We start from the raw sequence: 22258 nt of genomic DNA, 5'->3' as shown, positions 1-22258 counted from the left end.
TTATTATTTAAAAAAGAAACCTTGTTTTATTCTTAGCTTAAGAAAATTCGAATAATAAAACGTCACATTTCAAGCTTGGAATTGCCGTACTTGAAAAATTTTTGGTGGGCAGCGTCTCTGTCGCTCAAGCGATGATGATATTCCATGTCGGTCTCGGCTTCGGTATCAGAGAAGCTCACAACTCCTATTCTCCGTCGTAAACGGGTCTCGTCGGGACTCTGCAATATTTCAACGGAGGAAATCAGCATCAACGAGTACAAAACGATAAGATTAAGTAAAAAAGAACGATCGTTCCTACCTGATCCATGATGCCGACCGTGGGCTCGGATGCGTATCCGCCGACCTCTTGCGCGTCCTCCTCGAGGTCGGCCTCGTACTCCTCCATGCCGTCGTCGGAGTCGGAGTCTAGATCGGGATAATTGCCCCGCGACACCTTGCAGACCATCTGGGCGAGATCGGTGAAGGTGTAGGACGAGGGCGGCTGCTGCTGCTGCGAAGCCGCGTGATGCTTGGCTCGCAGAGCACGCGCCGTCTCGCGATCGGCATTGAATCTCGGTAGTATTCCTGCTTTCGACTGTCCCTCGAAGTAGGTTTTACCTGCAAAATCATGCACGGTCATTTGATGGATTATTTTTTTCTCGCCTCATTTTTTTTCTTCGCTAATTGTACGAACCGTGATTGTAGCCGACGTCCTTGATCTCGTCGAAGCTGGCGAACTGCAGGGTCTTGTAGCGATCGATCGGCGGCCTGATGTACTCGCAGTAGTCCGAGCTCTTGACCTCCTCGAGCTGGCGCACGCAGCTGACGTAGGCCAGCCGCGACTGTATGTCCGGCAGATTGGGCACCTTGACGGGGGTGGCGAAGGGATTCCAGCGCTTCCAGAGCAGCCACCAGCCGCTCAGCGAGTCGCCGTAGTTCGTGAGGTCCGTGTCCTCTTGGCTGCCCACGTCGATGGCCAGGATGTGGTGCGCGCCTTGCCTCAACATTTCGTCAGCTTCGCGTTGCACGCAGCGCCACGCGTACACGAGGAGGAGGAGGAGGAAAAAAACAAAGACATTTGTTCGTGTGCATATTATGTCATAATTAAGAATGCTCTCGACGCAAGTTGTCGCGCTACAACGATATCTCTATATATACATGAGTTAGTATGATATACAGTGAGCGAGTAGCTAAAGCCATAACTCTGTGTTTACGTCAAAAATGGCACCTCGTGTATAATGAACAAAAGTCAAATCGTTCGATGATGCATTTCTGTCGCAAGTGATTTCTCGAGTTTCTCGTCGGATAATTATGTGTGTGCGCGGTGCAAATGTCAAATGTTAGTATTTTCTTTTATATATAAATGCATGACTGTGAAAAGACATCGAAGCGTACACAAAAAATATGAAAATAAATGTACTCCAACGTCCCCCTCAAGTGCGTAAACAAAAATTAATTAAATTAACGATTCATAAAGAAAGTAAAGAGAGTGGGCTATTTTTAACTCATACCTGGGACATTATTAACGTAACACCCGTCGATCAAAAGATGCCCATCGATAGGATCGCACATAGGCGGGAAGACGCCAGCGAATGTCATACTGGCACGACAATACTTCCATAGCAAGCCTAGCATAATACATCAAGGTACAAACTCAAGCATTTACTTATACTGTTTCATTTAAAGTAAACAAAGCGGCAATCACATAGAGCATCTTTCTATCAACGGGAGCGAGCTAGGTAATTTTTTTTTTTGTCATTCATTTATTCATACTTTATTTATAGGCAAGAAGTCAACTCTAATGCTTTCCTACGTTACGCTTGCTGATAATTAATCGACGTACTCTAGCGCTAACTAATTCGGGCTTCTTTTGCTTCAAAGCGCTATTATTTAGGATTTAAAGACGTATACTTCTAGCCATAAATAAATTATCGTCAGAATTACTCGCACAGGTATGATTCTGTTATGAGTCAAGAGTAATTCTGAAAAATGAAAATGGCAATATGTTTTGTACAATCAACATCGTTTCTCAACAATTAATGACCAAAAATATACCATTCATAAAGAACCTTAACTTTAAGTTTGTAATAAAGAAATGAGTAAAAATGTAAATAAAAACCGTGTATAATGCAAAATAAAGTAACCATCGTCAGAGTGACAAAAAATAACATGAAAAATAAACGTACACATACAGACAATATCTTTGGAATGAAAAAAAACTTTAAAATGTGTATATATCATAATAAAAAAAAATGAGTATATAAATAAAAAAAGCATTAAATAAAAGCAACGAGCACTCAGTGTGTTTGTACAAGTCAAATTACCTGGAAGGTTATTGACGTACCCGCCGTCGAGGAGAAGGTGGCCATCGGTGGGATCGCACATGGGAGGCATATAACCGGACAAAGACATCGAACCCCGAACGTACCGCCAAAGCGACCCTAAACACGTTCAGATAGTCAAGTTAGCCAATTGATGGACCCTTTCGTTTCCTTCCGGACTATTATTTCTTGACCCCGAGACGTTTTTTCTTCACTCACGCACGCAATTTCACACTCATTCTCTCCGATTCTCATTCGTTCTCATAAAATTTTTTAATCTTTGATTGTCTTGTGTCGTTTGGATTCACGAGATTTTCTTCCTGCACCTCTGACCGGTCGTACGAACAAAAAAAAACAGTAAAAAAAAAGTAAAATAAAAAATACACCGATATCCCCACGAAGTTTCCTAAGAGAGCAGGAAGTGTCTTTATTCTGTATGCAGAGTGTCAACTTGAAATAGAATAAAAATGACAACAAAAAAATTTATTTACAACTTTCCCAATTCGTGAGACTGAACCAGAGACACAAAACGGAGAGTACGTCAATAACTTTTTTTTTAATCATCACACAGCTCACTCCCGCTCTAAATACTCAAGTAATCAAGCAATCTAATTATTTGAAGAAAAAAAATGCGTCTACAAATTAGTGCAAAATTATGATAACATATCAAATTAAGAATGTGAATATGGAATTTTTTGATTTCTTAAATTTTTGGCCCGTCTGACTTTTTAACAATGATATCATTGACAATTATACCATGTTAATAATGTGCCTATTCATTGTAAAATTTTAGGAAGCACAAAACAATTTTTTTTTTTTTTTTCAAATAATGAAAATAACTTGATGCAAGAAAATCAAAGCAAATTCGACCAAACGACTTGCGTACAGACCGTGTGTGTGCTTGCGCATACAAGAAGCGGTAATATCGGTGGTTATCGTAAAATAAGGGAGCCATAAGTCCTCGATATACACATCCCCAAATGTGCCGTGGATAGTATTATTAAAATCTTTTCCGGAAAACATCGATGTCATCGGGTACGTGAGATCCAAAATTTGCCGCCACCACTGTGTCATTTTCTGCGATAAATAGAGTTACAAATTGTAATAAAGTTAATGGTCTACCATTAATAATATAATTTCTATAATCTTATAGAAAAATCTTCTATTTACGAAATCAAATACTCATTTCTAAAAAAACTCTAGAGTATCGAAATTAATGTGTAAAGTGTTTTTACCTGCGACCATTCGCGAGCTTTCTGTGTGGTTGTGGTTATATTCTTCTCCATGCACCAAAGCGCTCCCATGAAGGCACCGATGCTGACACCTCCAACCATGTCGATCGGAATGCCAGCCTCGATGATGGCTTTGAGCATACCGACATGAGCCGCGCCACGAGCACCTCCGCCACCAAGCACCAGACCAACCGATGTCCCGGTCAGCCATCGCGCCAAACGACTGAAATCACTATGAACGTTCGGCTCCGACATCAAGACTTTTGAATACAACTCATTCTGTTGGGGAAAAAAAACAACACGATGAAGATCGTCGAAAGTCATAAGTTATCAATTCCAAAACAAGTACTAACGATTCGGTACTGAGACTTTCGAGTGAACATGCGTTTAGGACACTGTATGTGATGATGACTGGAGATCCACGAGCGCATGTTGAGCCACTGCACCGTGTTGGTGGGTCGCTGTCCGCCCTGCTCCTTGTGAAGAAGCACGAGCTCCTTTTGGGTTCGCATGGCGAGCCGCTCGACCTCGCGCTCCGTGCGGCCCAAGGTCGGCGGTCTATCGCCCAAACCGACGATGAGAATGCAGTCGGCCTGTCGCACGCATCGCTGCGTCCACGCCGTGTAATTGGCGTCACACTGGTACAGCGAGATGCGATGCTGGTCCTCTTGTTGAGCCAGCCACGAGGTCAAGCGGTACTCGTTCATCGGCTCCATGATCGAAGTACCCAGAGTCTGAGGGTGAGCGAAAGAGAAAACGTTCGTCAGTTTGGAAATTTATTTTCCGAAATTGAATCAAGCGACGATGGACTTACTTTTCTAACGACATCGGAAGTCAGTCGTAAGCAGGGACCGATAGCGCAAAGAGAGTGATAGAGTTCATAGGTAAATGCGGTCAAAGGAACATCGTCCGAAACTGGAACTATGGCAACTGTTGAAAAATTCACTTGAGATGGCCTTGTATCCACCGTCGCTTGTCTAAAGAATAAAATCGTAATCAATGAGTAAGCATTAGAATTCAAGCAATCGAAATATATTAATTGATTCAAAATTGTAATTAACCTGGCATCTTGAGTACATGATGACGATTTCGGGCGCGACTGTTTCCATGTACCGAGCAGCCGATGTCCGAGCAGATTTATCAGTCTCGTAACGACGATGGGATAGCGCAGCTTGATGACGTTGAACAATCCCTCTGGGAGCTTGGCAAGCTCGGAGTCGCGCACGGCCATGACGGTGGTCGAACGAGCCGTCTGCGTGACCATCTCCACGATTCCGACGAGGTCGCCCTTTCCGTACTCGGCGACCAGTTCTTTCTTGCCGTTGTCGTAGGTGATGACGGATCGTAAGCGACCACTCAGGACGATGAAAGTCGAATCGGACTCATCACCCTGACGATAGACCGCACGGCCGCTTTCCAAGAATTGCCAGTCGAGAGCGAAATCGACCTAAGAAGATAGGATCGCAGTTAATTTTTTCAGTTAAATACAGAAACTTATCGTTGTGAAATAAAAATGAGAAATCAATCGGATGAGCTTACCTGACGTACGAAGGGACTGAGACGTTTGACCACTGTATTCGCTACGTGCAAAACTACCGTGGGCTTTTCACGCATTATAAAAAAGAATGTGGATTTGCTGAGCAAAGCTATTCGACTTGAGTGCTTCGCGCGAATTGTATAAAATGATGGTTCTCCTGTTAACACAGCCAATCCACCCACTATTTCTCCTTGATGAGCACTAAACATGTGTACATCATCGCCAGCGTCAGGGCCTTCGGAAACTCGTTGACTTATAACTAATGATCCTGATACAACGTACACTAGAGCAACATCCTAAAAATCAATTAAGAATTTATTAGTTGAGATATAATTCAATTGCCATAAGAGTAATGGTAATTTAATATCCAACCTTATGAGATTCCTCTTTCATAAGATAAGTACCAGCGGGTACCTCGCGAATCAAAACTTTGCCGTCTTTTAGAAGCGAGTCATCTTCCAGACCCAGTTCTTTGACAAAGGCTTCAGTAGCCATTTGGACGATTGTTGCTTCGTCAAGGGGTGTTTGCGATTGTTGCTCCATTTTAGAATGTTTTCTACTCGAGCTACCAGAGTGCAATCCACCACCACTGCCGGCACTGATGAATTCAGTCGGTGGCTCCGCAGATTGATTTGCTGGTGAAGGATTTGAAGTAGCAGAATTTGGCCAATGAGAATCACTTTCTGGTACCATATCAGGAGTGTGCTGGCTCAGCATGGAGCTAGTAATTGGAAGTTTCCATTCGATGCTACTTTTAGACCTACAGAAAAATAATTATTTAATATTTATTTATACATATTTTGAATATAAATTCCATCAATTTGAAGCTTACCTGCGACCCGAACTGATTGGAACTGGCTGAGATGAACTTGTACTCATGTTTGCAAGCTCTTTAGATGGAGCATCAAGATGTACCTGTTCAGAAACTCCAGATTGGGAATTTATTACATTGTCTGATGGAGGCATGATAAAACTTTCACGCTGTCTTGATTTTGTTGGAGATCCAACAGTGCTATACTTCTTTTTTTCTCTTCCTTGATTAACTAATTCAGCTGAAAGCCCTAAGTATTGATGCAGAGCAGTGAAGGTAACTCGTTGAAGTCTAACCATAATAACTTGAATGACCCGGACAAAGGCATCAGGATGTTCTTGAAATACCTGTACAAAGATAATGTTTGGTAAATTCATTATTTTCAAAAGATACAAAAATTTAAAAAAAAAAAGATATTTAACTTACCTCTTGGAAAGCACTCATAGGCAGCTTCACTACAACAGAATCTTCCACAGTTCTTGCAGCTACTGTTTTGTATGTACTGGTATGACCTGTTAAAACATCGATAAAACTCAAAAGACTAGTGACTGATTCTCCAGTTTTGACTATTTTAAGTGAGATCTGAGACCCATCAGATCCAGTAATATAAACATTAACTAAACCCTGTTGAACTATAAACACATTTTCATCAGGATCTCCAATTTTGAACAATGGAGTTCCTGCTGGTAAGTTAATTATTTCTGTATGTTTACATAATTTAAGAAAAACAGGCTTATCAAAGTGTCCAAAGACTCTAATGCTTTGTAAAATGTACAGTGCATCTGGCGGTACTCTATCACCAGGACCTATATCTTCTTCCAAATATGCTGCAGGTGGTTCTAATACTTTCAATTGCTGTGGAGCATTTTCTTTCTTTAATTGTAATAATTTTCTAGCAAATCTCATTACTGCTTTCCGTTTCTTTCCTTTTTCTGTGCCATGTACTTGACCACTTATGGATTTGACTTTTCGCAACATTTTTCGTCCATAGAATAGGACTTTGTCCCTTTTTCTGAATCTTGGCCGAGAGCCTGCGCCAACAAACTCCCTCACATGGGGCAAGAGTTCCTTGGTTTTCCATCTTCGTAAAATATATACAGATACTACCAGAATAATTAGTAATGTACTAATTGATACTGCTAGCAATGTGCTTGAGTTTCTATATTCACTAATTAAATAACCTATCCATCGTGAAAATGCATAGGATCCAATACTATCGTTAAACCTGTTTATTAATTCTACCACCTGTAACAAATAAAAAAATAGTTTCATAGAGTAAAATAAAAAGTTTTCAAATATTTGTATGAAAAAAGTTCCTTGAATTAGAAAAAATAATGATATCCATGCAATGTTTTTTTTCCATGTTTCTTTTTTCTTATAAACAATTCGTTACGATGTAATAATAGAAAAAAAAATCGATTTCGACAACATACGTGATTTTCAGGCATCACTAAAGAAAAACCAATTTATCGATACAACATAGCAATTTCCTTTCGACTTGAAAAAAAACTCACGCAAGTCGTGTGTGCGATGCGCGCTCGTTAAAGACGAAATATGCCGCAACGTATAATTTTCGTTGACAAATAAGCATGTGTATTTTGTATAAGCACCGATGTATTGACCCAGCAGACAAGCAAACAATCACGGACGGCCAGCAATTATCTCATTAAAATTTGATTAATCCATAGAAACTGCTCGCGAACGAAGAAAAAAAAAGAAATAAATCGCCGTCTTATCTCGCAGTGGTCATTCCGCGCGCACAAACAAGGCACTTGTAACATTATATATTGAATAAAAATCGCAAATTGAACGTTAAGCGAAAATAAGAGATCGCGGAAAAATCGTCGCTGCACGGTTGGACAAGTTATGTCTTTCGGAGGAAGTAAGTACGTGTATCGGAATAACAGCGCGTGCTCAAAAAGTGTCATGGAAAAACCCCAAAGAAAGGTATATCACAATGAAAGTCAACGCGGAGAGTGCAAAATTAAAAAAACCCACCTCCATCATGGATATTCATGTCGTTCGTCGCGAATGATGACTCGTGCGTTAAATCGCGAGCGAACTCTCGAAACTCCTCGCTCTTCGATGCGTGTGTCGATTGATGCGTGATATATATATTTATATCGTCTGCCCCTCGCTGCGTACATACGACGATATACAATAGTTAATCCGTGTTGTGTGCGCCTGTGTGTCTCGCTCGGGCCTCTCTTTCTCTTTCTCTTTTGCGTCCGACGACGATTGTGTGCGATAATGTGCTTGACACGGTCGATTGGCTAAAATATATATATTCGCAATGTATGCTATGTCAGGAGTATGTATATATACAGCTATGTCGAGTGTCTTCTTCTCTTCTTCGTTGATAACAACAACACTAGCAGCAGCAGCAGCAGCAGCGAGGAGGGTAGTATAGCTGTGCTTTTGATGCGTATGTAATAATGAAAACTGAATAGTCGGCGTAACGCGAGAAGTAGCAGCAGCTTATATACTATTACTATAAGCAGCAGTGGCAGATTGACAAAACAACGATCATGGACTTGTCATTCGTCGTCGTCGCGCTGCTGCGTATGTGCCTTGTGGTGTATATTAGGCTTATATACGCGTTTTATCGTTTGTTCAGGGGCACGGCACGCGCTGCTATAATGCCGCGGCGGCCAGCTCCGAGCAAAAGCAGTCTGTGTACTGAGATCGGAGTTGTGTTGGCGCAGTTTCGCGCACAGTCGCAGTGTCACTGCTGCTGATCGGATGAAAAAAAACACATACACACAATAACAGCGCGTGGCGCCTCTTTGTTGACAGCGTTAAACTTTACAAGTTATAAATGTGCAGCGCTTACACTGCACTTGACTGCGCGGAACTTTTTTCGAAGAAAATTGCCAAGCTCGGCTCTTTATATAAATCTCTCGGAGTCGCGAATGTCACGATCGCGCGCACACTGTCGTCGTCGTCGTCGTCTGCAAAAGGAACTACACTGCAGTAGGTTGTAATTCTGGGGGGGAAAGCTCGTGCGCACTGCTGCAATGTTTTGATCCGCAGCGCCACTCGAACGTCGTTACATATATACATTGTTATTCGCTGCTCGGCTTACAACACGCGGTAAATAAAACTATTACGGCGTTTTATGTTTCGGAGGTGCGGCAGAGGCAAAACACGCTTTAGCGGCTGTTTTTTACGTTGAAAAAGTCAACGGGATCGAGATTCTAGGAACTATTTCGTTGATGAAAAGTACGAGATGGGAGCAGCTGCGAGTTGTGAAACTTATTCGTAATTTTCTGTACATAAAACTGAAATGAAATTCGAACGCAAAAAAATCAAAATTTGAGACAAGCAATTGAATATTTTTAAAAATTTATTTATTCGAATGATATGAAAAATCTGCAACACAATCGGCATCAGGCGTCGCGGCCCGAGGCCGCCAAGCAAATGTTCCGAAAATCTTTGTTCATCAGCTGCTTGCCGAAGATGATTTGGCATAGCTCGATGGGCAGCTTCTGGCGCGTCAGCTCCGCGAAGGAATCCAGCGCCCAGCTGCGGAAAAATCCCCTCGACATCTTCTCGCACAGATGCACCACCAGAGCCGCCTCGTGGCGCCCCAGTAGCAGCCTGTGATGCTTCCACAGCTGGTAGTAGTCCGAGTAGGTGAGCAGTTTGGCCGCCTCCTCGGGTCGCAGCCGGATCAGCTCGTACAGCGTCAGACTCGGACGTATCGCGATCTTTTTCGCTCGGCCGGCGAACTTTTTGCCGTCGCACCAGAGTCTCTCGAGACCCGCCGACTTCTGGAACATTCGGTTCTCGGCAAAGAATCGCATGATCGTCAGGGCGTCGCCTCGGTCCAGCTCGTACCCTCTTTTCTCCAGGCGCTCGACGACGGCCAGAGCGTCGGCCGCCAGCGCCACTTTGAAATCGAGCGAAATTCTGTACCTGCACTGCAGCTCCGAACTCTTGCCGAAATAGCTCTCGGTCGGAAAAACCAAGTTGGACAGATCGGCGCCACGATTCAAGAGCACGTCGATCGCGTCCGGCTCGAGATTCGCCACGGCCCATTGAAGAGGTGTCCGGCCCAAATTGTCCCGGGCATCGAGCCGCACCGCTTGACGTTTTTCGTCGCTGATCTCGAATATCAGCCCCGCCAAGCCGAGGCGTCTTCTCTGGCAAGCGAGGTGCAGCGGAGTCGATCCCTCCGCATTGGCCGAGTTCAGATCGGTTCTTCGCATCAGCCACTCGACGGTCTCGTTGTTGCAGCAAGCCAGTGCCAGGTGCAGCGGTGTGTTGCCCGACTTGTCCCGGGCGTCGATCCGTATCGGCCGACCTTTCTCCTGGCTGAGCGCCAACAGCATCGACACCCAAGTGCGATCGACCTTGGTCTTGCACATGACGTGCAGAGGCGTCGATCCGTCCTCGTTGGCCAAAGTCGGATCGGCGCCGTATCTCATCAGCGATTGGAACACCTCCATGCGCTTGTACTCCAGGGCCAGGTGCAGCGGCGATTCGCCCGTTTCGCGCCAGACCAAGTTGGGATCCACCCGACCGAGCTCCAAGAACTTCTCCACGCTTCTCTCGCAGCCGGACATGCAGGCCGCGTGAAAATGTGTGAAGCCCGACTCGTCGCTGTAATTCGCGTCGAACCTTTGGTATATTTGGAAGAGGTCGGCGACCCGCAAACACCAGTAAGGGGGCCTGCCTCTGGCCACGCGATGTATCGGCGTGGTGCGATTCAACGACTGCTTTCCAGCTTCGTCGACTCCGGCCTCGTCCCTGTAGCCGCTGCGAGCCACGAACTTGACGAATAGCTCGCCCGGATCATTGTCCCAACTGTTGCGCTTGTAATCGATCGAGTGCCAGAGAAGATGATCCATTTCTTCGGCCTGAAAGATGTCCCGGAGATTCGGAAGTTGCTCGTGCCAATCCCTGACTAAGGGATAAATTTGACGGAACAGTTCGCGTCGCTCGTCCTCCATCTCCCAATTGACATTCTCTCGTAAGCTCTTCAATCTGTCCAACTTTTGTTGGTTATAAAAGCTTGTATCGGATTTGTCGTTGGACCTGGGCATCGTTATACGGGCACTCGCTCACACACGACGCACGACGAAAGATAATTTTTATTCTTTTACACGAAAATCACTTGCTGCGCTCGATGCGATCTCCGTCTTTGCTCATTCACACTGTGCCGTCGTAACTCGTAACGTGTGTACTGCTATACTCACAGACAATATATGTACAAACTCTAAAATCTATTGAATGTAAATATATATGTGTGTGTGAAGTTGCAGAAACAAGGGGCTTTTCAGCTGGTGTTTGGGAGAGAAGATGGAGACATTTTCAAATAATTTCTTCAATTATTTTGACCACATCGCCGCTCATAATATTATACATTTTTCTAGACCAGTTAAAGCACAAATTCGAAACGGTATAATTTTTGGTTTTCTTTTCTCGAGGTTCTTTTAGAATCGTCTAGACGTCGCTACTTGTGACTTAAAGAGCACACAGAGTTGCCTGCAACGGGGCACTGCAACAAAATGCATCGCAATGCAGAAAATCTTCTTTATCGACTTGTACAATGTAGCCAACGTTTATGCTAAGAAAGTATTCAAATTTAAAAAGCTACAAATACTATAATCGTAAAAAAACTTATGAAATTACGAAGGAATTAATAAATTTCATTTCGTTCAAGTTTTCAAATCAATTCATCTAGATACTTGAGTAAGTTAATATTCATTTGAACTGAACACACGACAACTATTTTTAAAAACCATACTAAATTTTTCCATTTAGAAAATCAAGCCGTGTTTCTTAAAAAATAATGAGTCTGATGTACATTCGATTACACGCATTCATACGCGATCAAGAATAAGTAATTTGGCCATTAACGCGCAAAATCATTAGAAGATAATCAAACTCACTAGTACAACTGCCGCAAATCTCGCTTTGTATAATTATCAAAGCTACGTATCGTAACGAATCGATTTAATTTTCTCGTGTGAAATCGCGCCGATGAATCATCCCGACATATCCGCTCATATCAGTTACATACATCTTTAACCTCGTTAAGACCGCGGTACGTCATCGTCTCTCTATTCTCGTTTTCTCGGATCTTTATGTGTTCGAGGAAGCCCTTATTGGTTTTCATCTCGATGTTGTATCTTTTTATACAGGCCGAATTTTTGGAAATACATCTTTCCAATGTACTCGGCAGAGAAGATCGCCTTTCCGTTTCGGAGCGAACTCTTTGATTCTCGAGAACACAATAGCTGCCCGCGATAATTAAAAATGAGCGAACGCGCGCGCCAACTCAAGGATAAGCGAGTCATCGTTATTTTGTAGTCCCATATCGCCAACAGCTTCGCAGTAAAAAAATGAAGAAAAATAATGAAATGTAAAGATCGGCAAATAGTTACCACTCATAACTCCATAATGGCGCTAACTATGAGCTATAGATTATTTAATGATTATATTGGTCCCGTAAAAATACAAAAAGAAAATATAATTTTAATGCTTAGAAGTATGATTATTACATAATAAGCATACAACGATTTTCAGACGAATCAATATTTATATTCGAGCCACAAAAGAATTATATCGTCGAATTGATCGTTACGGTGATTCAAGTCTGGTAATCCGGATTAATAGTTGAGACAATCCAGCTTTTATCATTTCTTTTCATTACTATCTCATTATATCAAAGGGACTATGCAGCCGACTCGAGCGCAATATCGTTCAAGGTCATTGACCCTCATCCGAACTTGACCAAAATTAGGTCAATGGATCGGCCACATTAGCGGCTCTGTTTGAAGTAGATAAAGCCATGAATTTTTCAGCGCTTGGATAGTGTGTCGCGTCGAATCTAATGATCGATCGTTCGGCAAATTTGATCGTCTCTGTGTCCTACTACTTCACTTGTACATGAAACGAAAGAGTCGAGAGATTTTAATTTCAAAATTAGCGCATCCTCGACCTGCATTTACTCGCTAATTATGATTTTCTAATAGTATATCGATCCTGACCAACACCAAGACATGTATAGAAAATTCACGTTGATACACTTGCTCGCAATTTTACTACAACTGTTTCATCGTTGGAAAAAAGTTCTGGCTATATGACAGGCGAAGCGCGGTTACTCTGAGCTGCTTAGAATTTAAGAGGCCGCAGCGCAGCAGATGCGCTCATTGCTTGGCGTAGATAACTCACGTGCACGGCACACGTTCGTCGGAACGAAAGTTACACTTATCGCGTCAAAGCATCGTAACAATTGCTCCATATATAACTGTTGTGCGATGCAACAATGAAAATGTCTGATTCCGTAACTATTTAATTTCCCAAGTTACGTATTATAAGTTGGATTGAGACCAAGTTCGAGCTTCAGTTCGTGTTCATATCGGTCGATGCATCGCGCTGATCCCTCGAGGTAGACAACGTTTTAAATACAGAGCGACTTCTTGGAGTATTTCAAGGAGTGTACAAATGTAAAAATCAATTGAAATTAATACGAGTAAGGAAGACGATACGATAGCTAAGGTTTTAATGCCGCTGACCGACAACTAATGCGTAATTATAATGTATACGCGCGGCGTATAACGACTTGATCGATGAAATTGAGAGCTCATATTTTTTTTTTTCTTCGAAGCAACAAAGCAATTACACGATCGTTAAACAACTACGATCGCAAATAGTTCATATACAATAGAAGACGTATAAACGGAGCAAGCTGCTAATACCGATGTCGAATTTAAACGTCTTGTAGAGAGCTCTCCCTCGCTCGCACGTTGATGTACCGGCGAGCTTATTAGTACATCACGGCAGTGGACTGCTGCTCCGCGCACACATACACAAACGCCTCCGCAAATATGACGATATAAACGCAGACAGACGTAGCGACGGGCGCGCGCACATCTTTTTCGCCAGGCACTTCTTCCTGCCTTAATTTCCTCTCTTACGTGTGTATTATACACTCCTACTGGCGCTATGTATGCAGCAGCACACGCAGACCAATTCATCTGCGCGCCGCGCATTATGTATAATACAGACACGTCTGCACAATAGGCCCGCAACGTCCGTGACGTTCTACACACATTGGCACAGCAGCAGAGCAGTCTCCAATCTCGCATCCGTGTGCCGCCGTCGTGTTTTGTACCGCTCTCGGCCGTATGTATGTATTGTGTGTACCTATATATGTCTAAGTGCACCAGCACCAGTCAGCGACAGCAGCAGCGGAGCGGCGGCAGCAGTAGGGTCGCCGATAGGTGCCCATATACGACGACGACGACGCACACAATCTCGTCGCGTATTGGTTCTCTCGCTCTCTCTCTCTCTCTCTCGCAGTCGGTCTCGCTCTGCGCCCGTAGCACGGCATTACATATCGAAAATTTCACTTTATCGCCGAGCATAATAAATATTTACAAGTCAAACTGAAGTGAGAGAGAGAGAGAGATTGGCTGTGTTGTGTTGCGGCTCTGTATATACCTACTACTCGCTACTCCGTCTCCCCCGTGTGCTGCTGCTCCGATGTGTCTCGGCTTCTTTTTCTTACCAATTCTGCGTACTAGCTGCTGCTTTGCGTGTGTGCTGTGCTGTGCGAGCCAAGGAGAGAAGCGCACACCTTAGTCACCGATGAATTATTAATTCGCGAGCGACGACGATTCACGTCCGGGGACTCTCCGATTTTTAATGATATACGTAGTCCTTTACGGCTCGAATCCCCTACCGCACACCCCCCTGCCTGCAAGTATAATGGGGGACTGAAGAAAAAAAAACGATTTGTACATAAGCTGTAAGAGTTGGACGACAACGGCGACGACGACGACAAAGATCTGTCAGTTTATTATTATCAATCGTACGCCTCCGATTATCTCTGCTTTTTAAAGAAGCAGCAGCAAGCACGCAAGCATGCTGTGCACGACCGAGTGCATCATCATCGGTGTCGAATCATCGACCAAGACGGTGAGGCTCCTCGTCGGCCGCCCTTTAAAATGACAGGCCGAGGTCCGAGGGTAACCTTCCCGTTCAAAATTGCACTTTTTCCATGCTCATGGTTGTTATTTTTCGTCGCCGCCGCCGCCACCACCACCACCACAGCTGATCTTTGAAAGAAATCCAATTTCTCCTCCGAGGAACGCTTCTCGATCGTGAGTATACGCATTGTAATTTTTTGTGTTATTTTTACACGATACGTTTTTCCGCGATCGCGTATAAACGAGAAAACAATTAGAGTGGAAATTTTAGCATCTTCGTTGCGATGCTCACATGATTGCTATTGAATTTGAGCAGTTTGTGTACAAGTGGATATTGATTCTTCGCCCAGTATGTATAGATATTTAATTTGATTGCTCTCTCGCCAATGCCTCTTGGATTATCATGGGAGCTTTACATATTCTTTTCATGTAAATTACTAATTTATTGTGTGCAGTTGATTATTTATTTTTCAAATAAAGTAATAAGAATTTATTTGATTGAGTAAGCTCTTGCAAACAATTCATTTTTATTTTTAATGCTATTTCATGATGTATTATTTGTGGGAAGTGAAAAAGTAATTTAAATTGAATAAGGCTTGTTTTAATATTTTTGTCCAAGAAATTAATTTCAAACGAAGCAATTTGATTTTACTATTTAATCATTTATAGTGCAATTGTACAACACTTCAAGCAAAGAACATAATTAATTTTTCTTTAATGTGAATAAAGATGTGAATAAAAATTTTTTTTTCCAGAACTCATTAATTTGAAGAATACCAGATAATTTCAAGTCCATATTCCAAAATGGGTAATAAAAGTAGTTGTTGCTATTACTCAAGTCCTACATTGGGCAGAAAAGATTATCCTTGTGAGAACGATGCACGAGGCATCGAAGTTAATTTTGAAACCAAAATGAGTGTCAATAATCTCCAACACATAAGCGAGAGAGAGCCTGACGATTGGGACTCTGATCCTTCCATACACCCTAGCGCTGCTACTATTTTCATGGAGCGGTCTAAAAAATCTATTGAAAGTAAGATGAAAGCAATTGCTTAAATTTTCTTTTAATATTTCATTTTTGATACTTGAAGTTAATCTTTACTTCATTTTTATTTCAGATGGACTCACACGAAAAAGGAGTCAGTATCAAATAGCTGAAATGAGACCTCTCAAAAAAAGTAGCAGTTGCAGTACAATATATTTAGATGATAGTACAGTATCACAGCCTAATTTGAAAAGTACTGTTAAATGTGTAGCTTTAGCTGTATATTATAATATAAAAAATAGAACGTCCAATAGGGTAATTGAAATATTTGATGAAAAACTACATCCTTTAACGGTAACAAAATATATTCAAGTATTAATTTAGGTATTTTTTCTTTTCGATGATGATATTAATTATTACTGATACTTTTCCTACAGCGTGATGGTGTATTAGAGGATTATGATAAACACAATCCAGAGCATAAGCAGATATATAAATTTATCAGAACACTTTTTAATGCAGCACAATTAACAGCTGAGTGTGCCATTATAACATTAGTTTACCTTGAACGCCTGCTAACATATGCAGAATTAGATGTCACACCTGCTAACTGGAAAAGAATAGTTCTAGGAGCAATTCTGCTGGCATCAAAAGTTTGGGATGATCAAGCTGTGTGGAATGTTGATTATTGTCAAATTTTGAAAGATATTACTGTTGAAGATATGTGAGTTGTTAATATAATTGATTCTAAATTCTGGAATCCAAAATTTAAATTGCATTAAAATAAAAAATAATCTGTTTTTGATTCAAGGAACGAATTGGAAAGACAGTTTTTGGAATTATTACAGTTTAATATTAATGTTCCTTCAAGTGTATACGCCAAATACTACTTCGATCTTCGTACATTGGCTGAAGCAAACGAATTGACATTCCCACCCGAGCCTCTTAGCAAGGATAAAGCCCAAAAACTTGAAGCAATGTCTAGAATTTTTGAAGATAAAATAATGGCTGAGCATTTACGGAATGGTATGAAAAAATGGTCTAGCTTAGATAATGTATGCATAGGAGGTCACAGACGAAGCATAGCTATTTTGTCTTAAAATAAACTTATAATTGATATTATCTTCTTGAGATAGTATATTGTATAAGGCCATGAAAAAAGGTAATGCTATTTCTTCATGCCTCTGAATTTCTTAAAAATTTAACATTTAAATTTGAGGCCCTCATTTGTTTCAGCATCATTAAATAGTGAGATTTACTTGAACCAAATATTTAATAATTTTGTAGAACGTTTAGTTTCTTTTACGACAAAATGGACTATTTATATTATTATAAATAATAAGGCTGAATTTTTTGATCATATACAATGAAAATTAACATTCTTGTATGCATTATGAAGTATTGAGTTTTTACATAGTTGAATCATGTTAGATGCACGTGAAACAAACGCGTTTTGTGATTTTTACAAATCAAAATTTTTTTACTTTCATTTTACTAACGACTGAAGACATTTTAAGTGTGATAATATTATATGAAGTCACGATTTTTAAGAAAGATTTTTATGTTAAAAGGTTCATAAAATTTTTAGTGATACATTTTTCATCTATAAAAATAAATTCTATTCCTCTTTAATGTAAGTTTTTATTTAAATGAAAATAGTTGGGTATAAGAACATTCGCAATTGTAAAGGAAAGTTTTAAGAATTTGGTTCAAATTCAATTGTTCAACTGTTCCAAATTGATTTTAATTAAGATAGATATTTTAATAGATCACAACTTTAAAAATAGAAAGTGCCAACACAAATGTGCTAAAGAATTTTGCTTTTGGGTAGCACAAAAAGTAACTAAGTAGAGCTCTAGCGAATTTTTTTACAAATACTTTTAATGTATTATTTTTGTATTCTGATGTGGCAATGGCAAAATTATTTTACACCTGAGTGTGCATGAAAAATTCTATAAGCAGTTCCTCGAATCTTTTTTTTGTAATAAAAAATAATTCACATAGACAATGAAAGTGTAAAAAATAAGAAATGCTACAAATTTTTGAGATGAACGAAATAAACGAATACTATCAAGTTACCTAAACAGAACTTGATTTGAGGAAATAATTACAAGTGTTAGCAGAATCGTTTGCTCGTATATCTATTTTTTATATATCAATATGAAAAATAATAGGATGATTATAATTGCGACAATCTAGAACTCCCATTGCGTCCGGTTGTCCGATATTATAAACATAGTGTATATCTTGATGTGGATTGTTACTTTTACAAAAGCAGTGTTATTTAACCGTTGAAGGATCAAGATCTGGGGAATTTTTAAATCTTTTTTTCTGTGGAAAATCGATTTAAAAAAAAAAATTTATTGAATACACCAAATGGCGTATGCTGGTCTTCTAAGGGTTAAACGGTATATTGTAAGAAATTCGATTTAAATAATATTTTTTGGCTAGTTAAATCTTATTTTTTTTTACACCGATCTATAATCTACGATAATTCACCGATTTTTTTCTCAAAACATAAAATTCAAAATCTTGACGGATTTATATCAAACGAAAAATATTCTGTGATTCACGATCGATGAATGACACGATTTAAAATCACAGTCAGTCGAGCAATATGAACTAATATTTTAAAATATTCCACTTCTATATATCATTGAATAATTTTCAAAGTCTTTTGAGAAACAAATAAAACCGCTTCGGCCAATTGTTTCATTTATTGAACTGAATTGATGAATTATAACGAATAAGTATTTGTCGCTTATGTAATATCACCCTCATTCATAATTAATTTTGAATTGAAATGCGTTCGAGACAAATACAAAAAAGATTTCTTTTTCTTTTTCGGACAAGTGTTGTACACTTGTAATAATGACACTGAACAGAATGTTCATCTTTCATTCTCAAATTCATGCAATACATCAATTGTAACATTTGTAATAACTATGTAGTGAACATACCAATGATGAAAATTTTTTGGGGCTTTCGTACAAGTATATCTTAAGGACACGTAACGCCAATTAACTATAACAATTGTATCATAGTTATGAAATATTTTTGTGCTTAAAAAAAACTTGATAAAAAACTAATCAAATTTAATGATAAAATGAGTTTACAATTAAATTCAAATTATTGTGTTTGCTGGCACCAATGCTATTTTGCATTTTTAGAAATGAACTCTTGAAATAAGTTGTTGATTAACATGTTAATTTACACACTTGTGCATTTTTAAAACTTCAAGAAGTACGCATTTTGAAAAATTCTTCGCATCAACATAAGTAGGAATATATTTTATCCGCGAAAGCCGATAACCAACTAAATCAAAAAAGTAAACTATCCACGAAAATTGATCCTTTCGTTTTAGGCAAGTCGTTTTTTTGTGAACGTTTTCAATGTAAGTCAGTGTATAGTTTTTTTAACACGTGTTAGTGTAAGTATGAATATTATTTTGTGGTTAACAAAAAATATTGAATATTTTTTGATTGAATGAATGCACTATTTTAATTCACATTTTATTTCTAATAAATTGAATAATTTTTATCAAAAGAACCAATAAAAATAACATTTTTAATGAATTTTAAACATTACTATCGAATTGTGTAGAAAGTATAATTTTATCAAGTTTTACATCCTACAAATTACTCCTGGCAACAATCAAGTAAAAATCTTCTCAAACGTAGCTGTATTGGTTTGATACTCCAAATCTACAAAACTTAGAATGTACAAAATTTTTCAGCACGTCAATTGTAAATTATTCAAGACTTTTCACTTGAAAAAAGTAATTAAATAAATCATAACTACTCTTGTAAATATATATTACAGATATTATCGGGGGCCAACTATTTTTTGTAAAAATCAGGGCCATTTACGTGATATTCATCATGAAACCATAATCAATTATGCACCAGTATAATTTTAAGCTGCTTCAAACGTCCACTTGTAAAAAGTCGTTTTTAGATAAATTTATTATTAAATTTTAACTTTAAATTAATTATAATGTAGAACTTAGTGTGCAAGTTAAAACTAAATTTGAAAATTACTAAGTAGCGTGTGCAACATAATATATTATAGCCAACATTAATCGTACGTCTTTCAACATAACAACTGTATGCGACGATTAAAAGAGTTATCAATTGCAAAAGCACACTCACATACTCATTCAACTCTCTGGAAAAAAATTTTAGAATTGAATTTTCTAAGGATGAGAGCTGCAGTTTTCCGAAAACTGCGCAAATTAGCGGCTTTTGTAATAGCTAATTGTTTGATCGTTTCGATGTAGTGCTGACTTGGTAGCGATATATCAATCTGATAAAATCAAAAGTGATAAAAGTCACAAATGTCTTAATTAAATAGCAAATTTTCAATCAAATTCAATCTAACATCTTCAACACCGAGGCGTTTGGTGTTACACACAGGTGGAACAGATAATTTACAAGTTTACAACCGGGAAATCATAAAGAAGTACTCGCTCACGTGAAAATTCTACCAACTTTCAAACTAAAAAATAAATCTATATAGTGCCTGGAATAACGAAAAAAAATTTACTAATGATTGTAAAAATTTGCACCGGCGTTTGTAATTTTTTGTCACCATTTACGTAATTTAAAAACATCATGTATACCTACTACTATAGGAAAGAAATTTTGTTATTTCATTGAAAATTTATATCGTTATAGCATTATAAAGTGTGTATGAAGAGAGAAACGAGTGAATTCAAAAATGTTGAGAAATGTATTCATTAAAAGAAATGATTATACGAAAGATGTTTGAATTATTTATTGAATACCCGAGTTAATTGCAACAACCTTCTCCAGCTCTATACAATTCCTGATCTCTCAATCTTCGAAACAAAGATGCATCCCAAAATGAAGACAGGATGGACATATTTACGAGCTCGAGTTTTTTTAAATGCCGTTAAATCGGAAAATGTATTAGATACAACAATGTAAAATTACTCTCGAACGCCACATCGATTTAATTCGGTAAATCATAAAATCACTCATACATGTGATATTTGCGGCATGAAATTTTCAGACAAGAGTAATCTAAAAAACCACTTGGATGCGCTGCATAATAAAATCATTCATGAATGTGATATTTGCGGAAAGAAATTCTCATATAAGATTACTCTCAAACGCCACATCGATTCGGTACATCATAAAATCACTCATGCATGTGATATTTGCGGAAAGAAGTACTCACAGTAAGGTAATCTTAAAAAACATGCCGATGCGACTCATTTGAGTACCACTTACACGTGTAATTTTTGTAGAAGAAAATTTAAGCATTTATCTGCTCTCTACAAGCATATAAAATCGCTGCATAATGTTAATGCCTTTGAATGCGAGACATGCGGAAAGAAATTTGGACGAAAAAGAAGTCTCAGAGCCCACATCGATATGGCGCACCGCTCAGGCGTTATAGGCGGGCCCTAAACTACGCCGTGCCAAAAAGTGTTACTTATGCCACTAGTATCGTAAAGTACTATAATAAATGGATAAATTTTATTATCAAATGTATCAAAAACCTTGTCTAACTATCCTTAATGTATTAGTGTAATTCAAAAACTTTAATTCTCAAACCCCTCCAATGTTATATTGTCTCATTATAATAAAAGAATGTTGTGGCTTTAATAAATACAATGAGACTCTTCATTTTTAATATATTTGAATGGTAGTATGCGCACGAGTCCCTTACATGATACGGGATCTGAAGAAATTTATGAAATTTTCGAAACCTTCAATTTTGCAAGTTTCGTTTCGCAACTCGCCCACATACCCTATATGGAAACTTAATCTACAAGAATCCATAAGAATCTATAAAACTTTTCGCGCTATATGGGCCCATCACTTTTTTATACACAATGATAAGTAAATTTTTCTTGAAATTCAGATTTGTGATATTGAAATAAAGATGGGAATTGCTCAAAAGAGAGAAAACTGCTGAAAATAATTTCGGAGCTAATTGAGCATTTTGTACGGATTCAAGTACAAATTGCAGTCAGTCCTCGGTACGGTCGATAAAAAATAACGTCGGCCAACGTCAAAAAGATTCGCTGCGGACAGGATTCGAACCTGTGCGGGCAAAGCCCATCAGATTTCGAGTCTGACTCCTTAACCACTCGGACACCGCAGCTCTTGCAGAAACGAGCAATCTACCCCATGGAGTTTGGATCGGGCGCGCAAAATTTCCTGCTAAAATGTTTCCGCGCTGCATTGGAAAAATTCATTGGATAAATTTTCGCGAGCGCGCGATTTTTCAATAGGCCCTCAATTACTCTCGGAGAAGCACCTCGATCGATCTGAAAAAATTTCGATTGCGCTTGAAATTTCATTCGCATTATCTCTCCAGCTCAATATATTTTTCTTCGTTTTCCTTTGGTAAAAGGATTTTCCGCGCGCTTCACCGCGATGCGATTTAAAGAGCCTCTAAACTCATTAATAGCACGTAG

The 22258-nt window shown here is 39.3% G+C and overlaps 2 protein-coding genes and 1 non-coding gene across 5 annotated transcripts; 1 reads left to right on the top strand and 2 right to left on the bottom strand.

Annotated features, from left to right (window-relative positions):
• On the bottom strand, window positions 1–8815 carry LOC106656194 (neuropathy target esterase sws). 3 transcript variants are annotated; one of them, XM_023460172.1, is made up of 14 exons: window positions 7879–8815; window positions 6307–7125; window positions 5902–6227; window positions 5442–5829; window positions 5072–5365; window positions 4594–4979; window positions 4347–4509; window positions 3886–4266; window positions 3536–3811; window positions 3191–3377; window positions 2304–2420; window positions 674–994; window positions 299–597; window positions 1–218 (listed from the first exon to the last, which is right to left on the bottom strand). In XM_023460172.1, the coding sequence occupies exons 1-14, from the start codon at window positions 7885–7887 to the stop codon at window positions 63–65; spliced, it is 4122 nt and encodes a 1373-aa protein (XP_023315940.1). In that variant the 5' UTR covers window positions 7888–8815; the 3' UTR covers window positions 1–62. The 3 variants fall into 3 exon arrangements, with proteins under 3 accessions (XP_023315940.1, XP_014232421.1, XP_014232422.1); XM_014376935.1 differs by lacking the exon at window positions 7879–8815 and having other exon boundaries at window positions 6307–7152; XM_014376936.1 differs by lacking the exons at window positions 2304–2420; window positions 7879–8815 and adding an exon at window positions 1491–1607 and having other exon boundaries at window positions 6307–7152.
• Window positions 8816–14091: 5276 nt separating this feature from the next.
• LOC106656040 (cyclin-Y-like protein 1) lies at window positions 14092–17738 on the top strand. Its single transcript, XM_014376668.2, has 5 exons — window positions 14092–14996; window positions 15578–15855; window positions 15941–16161; window positions 16245–16531; window positions 16619–17738. Exons 2-5 carry the CDS (start codon window positions 15627–15629, stop codon window positions 16905–16907), a joined length of 1026 nt encoding a protein of 341 aa, XP_014232154.1. The 5' UTR covers window positions 14092–14996; window positions 15578–15626; the 3' UTR covers window positions 16908–17738.
• A 4122-nt stretch (window positions 17739–21860) lies between these two features.
• Window positions 21861–21942, bottom strand: Trnas-cga. The gene has a single exon. It is a non-coding gene; the product is annotated as a tRNA-Ser (tRNA).
• Window positions 21943–22258: the final 316 nt, after the last annotated feature.

The sequence above is a fragment of the Trichogramma pretiosum genome, unplaced genomic scaffold (genome assembly GCF_000599845.2).
Source record: "Trichogramma pretiosum strain Unisexual culture from Peru unplaced genomic scaffold, Tpre_2.0 scaffold40, whole genome shotgun sequence".
Lineage (NCBI taxonomy): Eukaryota > Metazoa > Arthropoda > Insecta > Hymenoptera > Trichogrammatidae > Trichogramma > Trichogramma pretiosum.
Note: the sequence above shows the minus strand (reverse complement) of the source record. Positions and strands in the feature narration are given on the sequence as shown.